Source organism: Aedes aegypti, chromosome 2, assembly GCF_002204515.2.
Source record: "Aedes aegypti strain LVP_AGWG chromosome 2, AaegL5.0 Primary Assembly, whole genome shotgun sequence".
In the NCBI taxonomy this organism is placed as follows: domain Eukaryota; kingdom Metazoa; phylum Arthropoda; class Insecta; order Diptera; family Culicidae; genus Aedes; species Aedes aegypti.
Genome location: NC_035108.1, coordinates 180,477,030 through 180,489,667, shown reverse-complemented (window position 1 = coordinate 180,489,667; position 12,638 = coordinate 180,477,030). Strand labels below are relative to the sequence as shown.

General features: G+C 34.4%; 1 protein-coding gene across 1 annotated transcript in view; it reads right to left on the bottom strand.

Moving 5' to 3' along the window:
* Positions 1 to 7,645: 7,645 nt before the first annotated feature.
* Positions 7,646 to 12,638, bottom strand: part of LOC5577315 (uncharacterized protein YER152C) — a 35,840-nt gene continuing 30,847 nt past the window's right edge. Inside the window, exons 2-6 of the mRNA XM_001663298.2 lie at positions 9,840 to 9,958; positions 9,625 to 9,779; positions 9,419 to 9,568; positions 9,082 to 9,355; positions 7,646 to 9,021 (exon numbers count right to left, since the gene is read on the bottom strand). Of these exons, the coding sequence (XP_001663348.2) occupies positions 8,598 to 9,021; positions 9,082 to 9,355; positions 9,419 to 9,568; positions 9,625 to 9,779; positions 9,840 to 9,958 (1,122 nt within the window). The 3' untranslated portion in view covers positions 7,646 to 8,597. The remainder of the gene's footprint in view (positions 9,022 to 9,081; positions 9,356 to 9,418; positions 9,569 to 9,624; positions 9,780 to 9,839; positions 9,959 to 12,638) is intronic.

Sequence of the window (12,638 nt, the reverse complement as noted above, 5' to 3'; positions counted from 1 at the left end):
ATATTTATTTGGCAATTTGATTGTCTGTAACTACATTGCGAATACACGTAGGGAACACCTCGAAATATAGCTTGGTCTAAATGTGAATTAAGTGAAAAACTTAGATCACGACATCCATATATCAAATAGGGACAAAGGGATACAGACGACTATTTTTAAGATTTGGCGCTAAACAGTTTGTGAACTTAATCCATTACATTTCATTCAAATGTAAAACCACCCTATCAATTGCATGCACTACCAAATTTGGAAAATACGTGATTGAAGACAAACAAACCGCTTTAGAGATGATTTCATGTGTTCAGTAGTGTCCCGCCAGTAAGTACCGCACCGCATATCTTGTTTCCCACGTTTGTTTTAGTGAGCTCAATAAAACAAAAAACGTTGATAAGTTAACGATACCAACCAGTTATCAGTTGTTGTTTTATTACTCCTCTTTTATCGGAACGACTTGAACACAAATTCAGATTGGAAAAAATATTAAATAAAAACAGAAAATTCAATCGAATATTATTTAGTGATAGATACGGTGACTCAATTTTATATGCGTACAAGCCACTATCTTCACACCGGATAAGTGAAATACTATGAAATAATACAAATATATATAATATCTTTATCCACTTAATAGCAGAAAATCAAAACTTCGTCTTAAGAACATCTGTAAAGATTCTGAACAACTACGGCAAGCTTTTGAAGTTCAAACAAATTTTCAGGCCAACCATGTTGTATGCTGTACTAACATGGACCAGCTGTTATAATAGCAGGAAGAAAGCTCTGTAGAGGATTCAAAATATCTCCTTTCCTGATAAAGTACTAATAAGTTACATATAATATCCAATGTTGAAACATTGGAACAAATGTCATAGAAAAAAAAATAGAATTCTACTCAAGATCTCACCAGATACCATTTGAAGATTCTATTCATACCTTCAATATAACTCGAGTGTAATCTGTCAGCAATATTTTACGCCAAGTTATCGAAGAATATGTCAAAAAAATGAATAAAAGATAGCTCCACATATATCTAAGAAATTCCTCTTCAGATTTGTCTAGATGTTTTTTCTTTCAATTCTTACAAAAATCATAAATATTTACTCCAAATATAATAAACAGTTTCTCCGAATACCCCAAATTTCTTCAATGAGTCTCCAGCAATAACTGAAGGTTTTTGTTTGGGATTGTATCTTTGAAGTGCTATCAGAACTTTCTTCATAACACAAGGCTTCATGTATTGTTTCAAGACTTCTAATACAGAACATACAGGGAAATTTATAGGGATTGCATAATTCGCCGGAGATGGAACCTTCGATTTTTTTCTGCATAATTTTTAAGAAAATTATCATACGTTCCCTCTCGAACTCGGTCAGAAGATAAATCCGGAATTCGGTTTAAGGAATTATATTTTTTCTTTATTCTTTTCTTTATTATGCATTTTCAAGAAATTCCTTTAGAAACAGCTTTAAATTTATGATTAACTACATAAACTACTTAGTCCCTCTACCAGCAGCTCATTCATACCGTGATAACTTTTTTGTTGTACCATTTTTTCACAGGTTCTCAAAAAACTCATCTAGATTAAAAATTCTCGATTACTTTTTCAAATCGACGTAAGTAACTTTCATATGGTTTTGAGAAAATTAATTCAGAAGAATCACAACCTGTCTTTTAAAACTGTTTTAAAATTAATCAACTTTTTAAATTTTTTTCGCCGTGTACATCGCTTAAATTTTGCAAACATTAAGCTCGCGTTCAAAAACTAGGGAGTTCCTGTTATTTCCCACAAAAAAAAATATTACAAAATGATAAGCCGATTTATTTAGTTACTTTCGACGTTTTTCTACCAGTGTAAAATCGGCTCAAGTAGTGTTTTGTTTTGATTCGTGGTTAAGTCACTTTGTCTCTCCATACAGCGGGGCGGCGAAAGTAGTGGTTAGGTTGCGAAAGTTGAGAATCTTACTTTCGTCGTTTTGTAAATCCGGAAATTAAACGTTTTAAAAGTGAAAAATCGAGTTGGTTCAGAGCGCAACGTGTAGAATTTCGTCTGCGAAACACGTAGAATCGATAAAGTAAGTTTGTATACTTTTTTGACTTGAGTCTGTTAGAATAAGTTTTCGAGAATTCTTGTTGATATTAATCATTGGTGATCTGGTTTTGAAGATATTCCAATGTTCCTTGGGGACCAACATTCTTCATACAAAATATGTTTGGCGGCCATTTTGTTTCTGGTCAATTAATCAAAAAACTAAAATATGGACTATACAACTCCAAATAATAAGGATCTACTCAGAAAAAATCACTCAAATCGGTTAAGTGTTCTTGGAGATATCTGAAAATTATGATATGATGTTTTTAAAGTTTTCAAGATCTTGATTAGGCCAACGAGGTACCAGAAACCTAAATGCTCATTACTCAAAGACGGCTGCACCAAATTGTTTAAGTTTTTCACGACATGCTTTTATTAATGTATCAATCGGAAGAATGAACATCCGAATACGATAACAAAATATAGTCTAAGAAATGGGTTATGGTTACGCGTCAGTCTCCCAAGGAATTTTGGAATATCACTGGATCATGATGACCAATTACACTGCGGAACACGTTTTTGTCTCAAGCGTCAAAATACCGCTATTGACTAAATTAAGGATTGCTGAGTCCATTGCCGCTTTCAGAAATATCATAACACGTCTAGTTTTTAGATATTGGCTGTTGAAAATGCAAAATTTGTCTACATCAGCCAACTTGCATGCAAGTTTGCCAGCTTGTGAGGCAATTTATTTGCTCAATTTGCCGCAGAATTCAAACTTTGTGTGTATAACAATACTTATCAGCAAAGTTTATAATACTATCGATGCTCAAAAGATATTTTTTGGGGTTTTAGAAAAGTGTTGTATTTTGCCATATAAGAGAAACGAAAAGTTTTGCATGGAGACTGCAAGCATGTTGAAAAAAATCGCTTCATTCTAAGTTTTATCGAGAAATTTCAACCAAATTATATCTGAAATGAAAGTTGAAGTCCTATTTTGCGAGCTTGCTGGATTAGATCACAAAAAAAGTTTTATAAATAATACCTTAAATTTCATGTAAACATCAATTAAACCAGTGTTTTATACAACTTTGGTGACCTGTCAATCTTCGATTACTCTTGATGAGACGACGGAATCTTTTAAGAGTAGTCAAGAGTAATTAATCCTGTAGTTTCCCTTAAAAATCTAATGATTTTTCTAAGGGTTCAAGAGATGTTTCAGGACTTCATCTTATGCTTCCTTCAGGGTTTACTATCATTTATCTATGAATGTGTCTTAGAACACCAAAACTTCCGCTGCAGAATTCGTTGGATTTTTTTTTTAATTTTGCTTTTTGGCTTCAACAAGTTTCTGCCAGGGATATTCTTGGAAAAACAGGACAGATCCTCCGTATTTAAAAAACAACATTCTCAGTATCAAACCATTCAAGGTTTTTTTTATAATTACAAAAACAGAAGTATTGGTATGCTCAGGGCCTTCTTTAGCCGAGTGGTTAGAGTCCGCGGCTACACGCTACAAAGCAAAGCCATGCTGAAGGTGTCTGTGTTCGATTCTCGATCGGTCCAGGATCTTTACGTAATGGAAATTTCCTTGACTTCTCTGGGCATAAAGTAAAATCGTACCTACCACACGATATACGACTGCGAAAATGGCAACTTAGGCAAAGAAAGCTCTCAGTTAATAACTGTGGAAGTGTTCATAAGAACACTAAGCTGAGAAGCAGGCTCTGTTCCAGTCAGGACGTTAATGCCAAGAAGAAGAAGAAGGTATGCTCATTTAAATAAATAAATAATAAAAATATGCCGAAATTTTGCTCTATAAAGAGCTGAGAAGGTGCTTTTGTAACACAACCTTAGGTCAATGTTCAACGTTATGCATTAGAATGAACAAAAGTTGAATCGCCACTCATTAAAAGTTTCCAAAAATTATCAATCGACTAGTCAGAATTGTTTTCCTAATGAGCTGAACAAGACATGTTTTCCCCAATTAAAAAGCCAATATTCCAAGGATATTCAGAAGACGAGCTAACGTTTTACTTGCGTCGCACTTCAGCATGTTTAACACAAGCATGAATAAGAGCTGAATAAGTATCTTATAAAATCCTAATTCAGCTTCAGTATATTATAAGAACAGTTGATCTAATAGAGGCCTAAATGACGATTAACAAACACATTATTCAGCAATAAATAAGCCTTGTAAAAGCGATCACACTATACCGTTTTGACTCATATTCCGAACACTTAAGGCCAACAGTGACTTCAAATGCATCTGATAGACATAGATTAGATAATATTTGTGGAAATTTTAATTTCTCCGCAAAGCCTAGCTGTTTGCTGTTGGGTTTGTCGATAAAATTGTGTGTTCTTCTTCTTTCTGGCGTTACATCCCAACTGGGACAGAGCCTGCTCATCAGCTTAGTGTTCTTATGGGCACTTCCACAGTTATCAACTGAGAGCTATCTATGCCGATTGACCAGTTTTGCATGCGTATATCGTGTGGCAAGTACGATGATACTCTATGCCCAGGGAAGTCGAGAAAATTTCCAACCCGAAAAGATCCTCGACCGGTGGGATTCGAACCCACGACCCTCAGCTTGGTCTTGCTGAATAGCTGCGCGTTTACCGCTACGGCTATCTGGGCCCCTATAATTGTGTGTTGAACTTGTTTAATATAGTTTTTACGTAAAAGTATGGAACAACATTTTGATTCAAATGCCGAACACTGAGTTAATTCTGTCTCATATTCCGAACACCTTGATTCAAATTCCGAACAGTAAGAATAAGTTGTATTCAAATGAATAATTTCGCAAATAAATTTATCTGAGCTAGTTTTAATGGTCTCGAACTAGAGAATCGTCACTACTCCCGAGGTATAAAATAGATTGGATAAATACGTTCAAATTGAATTGGAATTGACTGCCATTTCCTTGTAATTTGATGACATATTTCAGCGAAACATTTTAACCAAATTGCCATACAAAAACCAAGTGTTCGGAATATGAGTCTGTTCGGAATTTGAGACAAAACGGTAGCTAAATTTCATAAATTGCACAAAATATGCGAAATTCGTGTTGAGTTCCGAACGCATTTTAAAGCTTATAACTTATGCTTTCTCAAAACTTTTTAAATAGCTGTTCAGAAAATAAACATGGCCATCCTCCAGAAATGTAGGATTATTTTGAAAAACAAAAACAAACATTTAAGCTATGTATTCATATTTGGACGAAGTGCTGACAAACAAAGCGTGGTATTGACTTGATTGACATAAAAAATCTGATGACAACATCAAAATTTCGTTGGTTCTTTGTATGTAGTTAATTTTATCATTAATAATATCATAGCTAATAATATCATTTTCAGATCTTTTATATATTATATCTATCAAGTTAATATTACTTTTAGCTATCCATATTATAATTTGCTATTGCTAAGGCTTTTTCGCCTGATCGGGATGTTCCGTACAAGAAAAGTGGAAATTTCTTTGACATAATTGATTAAATAAATTTGTATAGCTACATTTGAAATGACATTTCTTCACAACCGAATAGTGCGATCTAAAAAAAATGATTTATTTGGCCATTTCTGAAAAAAAAAAAATCCCACGCGTCAAGATATTCGAACATTTTTCTATTCAGGCGCATAGTGCTCAGAACACTTCAAATGATTTAAATATATTCATACAGAGGACTATTTCTTTAATGCATAATAGGCTTATGAAAAATAAAAATCAATAATATAATTAATCAATACACATATAATTTATAAAATGAATGAATTTCAATTTAAGTTAATGAATCATTCAAATTGAAGTTTTGAACAAACTAAAACTTTTTATGAAGTTAACTTGAGCTGAAGATGCATCGAAACCAAACCTCAAAGAGAACTAAATATCCACAAATAACACAAATCTAGAGAACTAAATATCCGTTCAAGCTGAAAACTGAATCGATTGGTGACCAATCGCTTAGGTTTTCAGCTCGAACCGCTGCGCTGTCTGGTTCTCTAGATTTGTGCTCTTGAAAATTTGAGGTTTGGCTTCGATGCATATTCACCTTAATCATTTCAGACTGATTTCACTTTGTGTCAATAAAAATTATTTTTGACCATCATTGACGCAAATTTTCTCACTGTGCGCTAAAAACAGCCGACTGAACTCAGCTTGGATCAGCACTAAACAGCAACTGAATAATATGCTTGTTCAGTTGTTGATTAGCGTACCATGTGCTAATTAGACGATGTCGAATAGAAGCTCAAACATGATCAACATTCAGCTATGAGAGGTTTATATTTTGCACTGGACGATTTATTCATTAATTCTAGGATGGCGCAGATGGCAAGGCATACCGCTGACGATTGGAAGGTCTCGAGTTCGAAGCCAGTATCCAGGCGATTTTTAAATATGGTTGTTATATTATGATGATTGTGTACACTACATTTTAAGCGCCTAGAAAAATATTTTTTTGTTTTTTATTAACAAATTTTGTTTTTAATTATTTTTGGACCAGTCGTATAAAAGCTGAACTAAATGCTTGTAAAACGTTTTAAAAGCTGAAAAATAAAGTTGGAATTCAACGACATGCTTTAAAGTTTTTCCAAATTTGTGTGAACATCGCCTGAACAAATGTTGGTCATGAAATTATTAAAATGTTATTAAACATGATGCTGAATAAAACTGCCATAATGGTGTTTTTTAAATGAGTGAATGTTAGCTGGGATATTCATTCTAAATCACTCATTATGCCAAACGACGGGGTAAAATCCAATTAGTGTGATAGGTTTCTATAGCTGAGTGGCTAGAGTCTACGTCTACAAAGCAAAGTCAGGTATCTGGGTTCGATTCCCGGTCGGTCCAGGATCTTTTCGTAAAGAAAATTTCTTTGACTTCCCTGGGCATAAAGTATCATCGTACTCGGCAACTTTGACAAAGAAAGCTCTTAGTTAATAACTGTGGAAAGGCTCATTGAACACCTAGCTGAGAAGCAGACTCTGTCCCAATGAGGACGTAGTGCTAAAAAGAAGAAGATTTCCAAAAATTAAGAAATATACTATTCACTAATAAAGATATTTTTTTTCTTCCGTAGGTTGTCAAAAGATATACACGATAACTCTAAACCGGAAGAAGATAGCGAGGTTTTGTGTGTTTATAAAAGTACCGCGTTTTCAGAAGCTTTCAATGTACTTCATTGCTTTATTTGATAAGATTTTCAAATTGAAATCTTTTGATCCAGAAAACCAGTTTCCATGGACCGCCCTATTTCGATTTGGAGGAATTGCTCTAAATCGACTAATTTCAGAATTATGGAAAATCCAATTTCAACAAGTTTGCTTGAAAATGTGTATTTAACACGTTCACCACCGCATGAACACCTGAATTTCTGTATTTAGAAATGTAAACGATAACTAGATCCAACTAATACAAATAAGTTTTTACAAGACAGTTTTTGTCAAAAGTTTTACCGTTTCACTTTGTCACACTTTAAAACTTTAAATGCATCTTTTGTCCTTAATCTATTCTCTGGGACATTGAACAATATTTTGGAAAAGTAGCTTTTTTTTCTTATTTATAATTTTCGGTATCTTCAAAGAAAACAAACAAGGGGGCAATTAACTTTCGATAAATATGTTTCGCATTTTATTATTATTTTTTAATCATAGCATACACATATTGTTTTTTTTTTTGTTTTTCCTGAAATGCCTTTTAAGTGAATTGTAATATCTTGTTTCGTCACGTTAAGTTTTACACAATGCTCACGACACGAGTGAGTGAGGTGTAGCAAGAACCGCGTGATTTCACAATTTATTTTCTACAGTGTATACAAAATGGAGAACTTTTTAGGCTAAGATCTTAGTTATTCATGGACCGATTTGAATGAATTGAAATTTGAATTTCTACCTTATTTATATTGTACTTTCTTTCCTTTCACGAGTTCAAACGCAACAACGGTGTAACTGAAATAAGTTTGTTATCAAACTTATAATTGACAAAAAAAGAAAAATTAACTTGATAGTGCTTTTAGCAGAGTTGTACATTTAGATGAGATGAACAAGTTTGATGAAAACACAGACACAGACAGACAGACGTAACACTGAATAAATTTCCTTCAACCACTCATATCACGGTCAATTCCATCTCACTATTTTTCAATGCTTTCACCTTCTATGAAAATTTAGTTCAAATCGGAACATAACGGGGGTACAATGAAAAAAAAGTTTTTTTTTATTCATACAGTAAAAAATTATTTTTCAACGAATTCAGTAAAACATAATGTTTAATGTTCAAAAAAAAAAAAAAACACTGGCACTGGGGTAGGTAGTAGGTCGGGTTCCTTTCTTTCGGAACGTACGTAAAACCGTACAACACGCTCGCAGAGTGCATACTGTTTCGACGCCATCTTCGATTAAAGTGACAGTACCCGAGCGAAAACAAACATGCTACCCATTTTTAGGGACTCAAGAGCGAATTCTCTTGGAGAGAAAAAAAAACGCTTTTTACTTTAATTACAGAAAGGTATTGAAATCAATTTCATTTTTTACTGAACACTCGTTATAGGCTTGGCCATTTTCGAAAAAGTTAATTTGCCATTTTACCCAGATACTTTTCAATGCCCTTACAAAACTTTTCAATGCTTTTCTTCAAAAAATCAGGATCATGAAAGGCAAAAGTCAGTCGCATATAATTTTTGTGTGATCCACCTGAGGAAAATCTATTCCCGGCTATAGCCGAGACGCTGAAATTTTCAATGCAATACTGATTAAAATCAGTGCAATCGATTTCATCTGGGAACCGAATCCAAATGAAATAACCTCCATTTGGTGCCACAAAGGAACATTGATTCGGTAGATTCTCGCGTAACACTTGACATGCTGCTCGAAGACGTTCTGCATATTTTAGTGCATATAGATTGAGTTGTTGCTGAGCCAATCCTAGCTGAATCATACTTGTTACAATCCCGCCGGTATAGTTATTGGCTGCACCTCCACTTTTGAGTACGCCACTGAGAATAGAAGAGATAATGAATTCTTTTATTTTAAATTGTTTCAAATTCTTAAGTTACCTTGCACGAAATATTTCCAAACATCGAGGAGGGCATTCCATCCATCCGAGACGAATTCCTGGAGACAAAATTTTCGAAAAAGATCCATTGGAGATAACGTTACCTTTCCAGCCATTGCTCTCGATATCATCAATATCGTATGCGAACAGACGTTTTGGTGGTAGTTGAGGAACATCCTTGCTATCAGATGAGTAGTACAGCAAATTGTATACATCGTCACATGCAATCAATATGTCGCTTGATCTGGCCAATTTTATCAATTTTTTATTAGTGTCTGTGAGCAAAAAACAAGCTTAATTATGAGATAAGATTGTGCATACAAAGATACCAGGATTACCTTCCGAAAATAGTATTCCGGTTGGGTTGTGAAATGTTGGGATAGTGTAATAGACGCCCCAGAAAAGCTTGTTTCCATTCGACTTAAACTTGTGCTTTTCGATCAATGTGCTAAGGACGTTTAGGTCAGGACCGTCAGATTTTAAGGGTACTAAAAATGTATCAATATAGGTAACATCACTCATCATAATGCATTGTATCGCAAACCTGGTACAATTTTCATTAAGTCGAATTGGCGGAAAGCCTCTAAGGCTATCATGTATGTGACTTCGTCTACGAAGATAACGCCAGTCATATCTATCAATGTCGATAGAATTAGATGTAGACCATGTGTTGCTCCCGATGTTTGCACCAGGTCCGATCTGGATGAATTCGGTCATAATTATTTCACATATGTATTGAGCTTTAATGTATTGACTTACTTATTCACTTTCGACTGATAGCCTTCAGACAAGAAATCGGCCAAGGCCTGTCTGAACTCCGTTGTTCCCACGGTTGGCCCATATTGGAACAGGTATGAATTGTTCTCCAATTCAAATTTCTGAAAGAAGAAATGTTTTAAATGTTTTATTGCTTCCTCAAACCCAAACGCTGAATACTACATTTTCGTCAGAGAGTCCATTTCCTTGAGGAATTTTATTACTTATTGTGAAATGGTTGTATAGGTATTATTGCTATATTTCAACTATAATTTAAAAAAATATATCTTAATAACATGAACCATCGTAATAAAATAACAGTAGAACGGTAGAAAAAAAATCTCATAGATTTATTGAAATGTCAAATCATCAAACGATTAAAGTTTACGAGATATTTGATAATCTGATATGCATACTTAATCTTTGAGTTGTGTTAATTGTATCTCTTGAGTTAATTTTAGTTGTGATCCATTAGAATTGTACTGTAGTTAATATTTTTGTAATCAGTTAATTATTCATTTTAAAAACAGTAGAAGCGCAAAACTTGTCAATTTGTCATGCAGCTTAACACAACCCACAAATGCATCGTATCACGAGCCAAAATATGTGAGAATAAATATAGGAGCACTATGACGAACATCTGCATGGAGCTGAGAACGCAACAACCAACGGGCTGTCGCTCTGTATGAAAATTTAAAATGCATTGTATGTTGCATAAGGTATTATGGTAAAAACATGATTCTGCTGGTAGAATTATGGGCAAACAAACATCTAGCTGTTAAGTATCATTTTGTAACATAGTCACGCTAACATATAAGCAGCAAAGTTCAAACACTGTATTTTGGCCAAACGCCAACGTCAAACTCGAGCAAAAACAAGGCTAGTAGCACAAGCGATCCGTTAACCAGCCAACTACTAATTATTGGAATTACGTTCTAAGATGATCAAAGTGTTACGTCTGTTTGTCGGTGGTAGAAAGTTGAATCATAGGTTAACCTTTCGGTGAATCGTTGGATGAAATATTCTATGTGTGAAAAATGCAAAATTAAATTAATAACATCTATATTCTATATAAATAAAAATGGAATGGTGTTTGTATGTCACGAAATGGCTTGAGAACGGGCTACCACATTTTAAAAATTCTTCTATAGTCATGTTCCTAAAGTGTACCAAAGTGTTTGTGAATATAAAAACCACAGGATATTGAACAGGAAAATCGTAAAAAATTAAGTGCACGGAACTGTCATTTTGTATGGGACGTTCCATGGTATATTTTAACAGCCTACTCAATGACAAGACAAAGTTTGCCGGGACCACTAGTTTTATATAAAAACTCTTGGGTGGATTCCGTCGGATTCGCGAGGATTGTAGTTGGATTCGCAAGGTTTTTAGTTAGATTCGTAAATATAATATACCCAAGTAACGATGATAGCTGAATAATATCTTATTAAGCTAATATACGTTTATACAGCAGCTTTTCCGCTGAATAAACCGTTATTCAGCTACCAATGTTACCTGGGTATAATACGCACCTAACCGTTTGGTCATAGATGGAACGGAATTTACCATGCAATATTCTATCCATGCGCTTCAAAAGGGCGTATCTAAATATCCTGCCGAAGAATTATTCATACATTTTTGAATGCTTTGAACAATTTCCTAAACTCACTAACAGGCTTTAGATTGACAGATATCATTTTTCGTGCATTGAGACTCATGTTCCGTAACCGGTCGTTTGAGAACGTCGCGACCCATTGGAAGCCCACACAATAGAAACCTCAGCCAGTACAGTTGCTGGCTAGTGTTGTTTGCTATTTCATTACCTAAAAAATAATGCGCTCTCGGGCTAGGCATTTGATATATATAGAAAGCGTTGTGTTTGGATGGGCATCTAATTCTTCCGAAAAAGGTGCACTTTGTGAAAAAAGACCACGTGATTATTGAGCCGAAATCGAATTCAGGTTAACTTCATGAGTCCTCTCATGGCGTAGTGGTAACGCGCCCCAACTAGAGATCGGGGAGTCGTGAGTTCGATTTTCACTGAGAAGACGTGTAACTTTTTCGCAAATCTTCACATCAATTTGTCCATCTAATCCAATCGAAAATTATATGTAATGTTTAGCTTTTCGGTAGTTGTTAAACTTCCACTCGGCTGGTTAGCCGTAAACCACGATTCATAATTAAAAACAAGTATAATCTGTTTGTTTAAACAAGTTAAAGTGGCATCCCAAGTAACACCGAAAACATCTTTTCGAATAACAGATACCAGATCTTGTCCTATAAGAGTTAAAATGGTAAATTCATAACATCTTGTGTTACATAAGAGTTATAAAATAGCTATCGAAATACACATCACCTCAAAACACTTAATCTTAAAGTGACAACCTGACCTGGTTAATTTAACGCTCCAGAAACATGCATATAGCTTTATAAGGATTTATATTTTATGTATCAGAGTAACAAAATGCAAGTTGTAATAGTGTGTTTTAAATGTTTTTTATACAAGTTTCAAACATCGATAAATTCTTCATCTTCGATTAATCTTGTGTGTCATTTTGATATCATTCGACTATTGAGGATGGGTTGAAAACGAAATTGCTAGCGTATTTTCGGTTGCTTTTCAAAATTACATTCAGAAACAGTTTGATAATATCAACGGTAAGGGCGTATAAAACTCAGAAACTGTAAAAAAAACGATATGCCTAAAAATTGAAAGAGATGTGGTCACAGAGAGTACAGCAAAAAGACAAAATAAGTATTTTTTCAAGGTGAACACAAATTCTGCCAACTTTGCTTATCTGT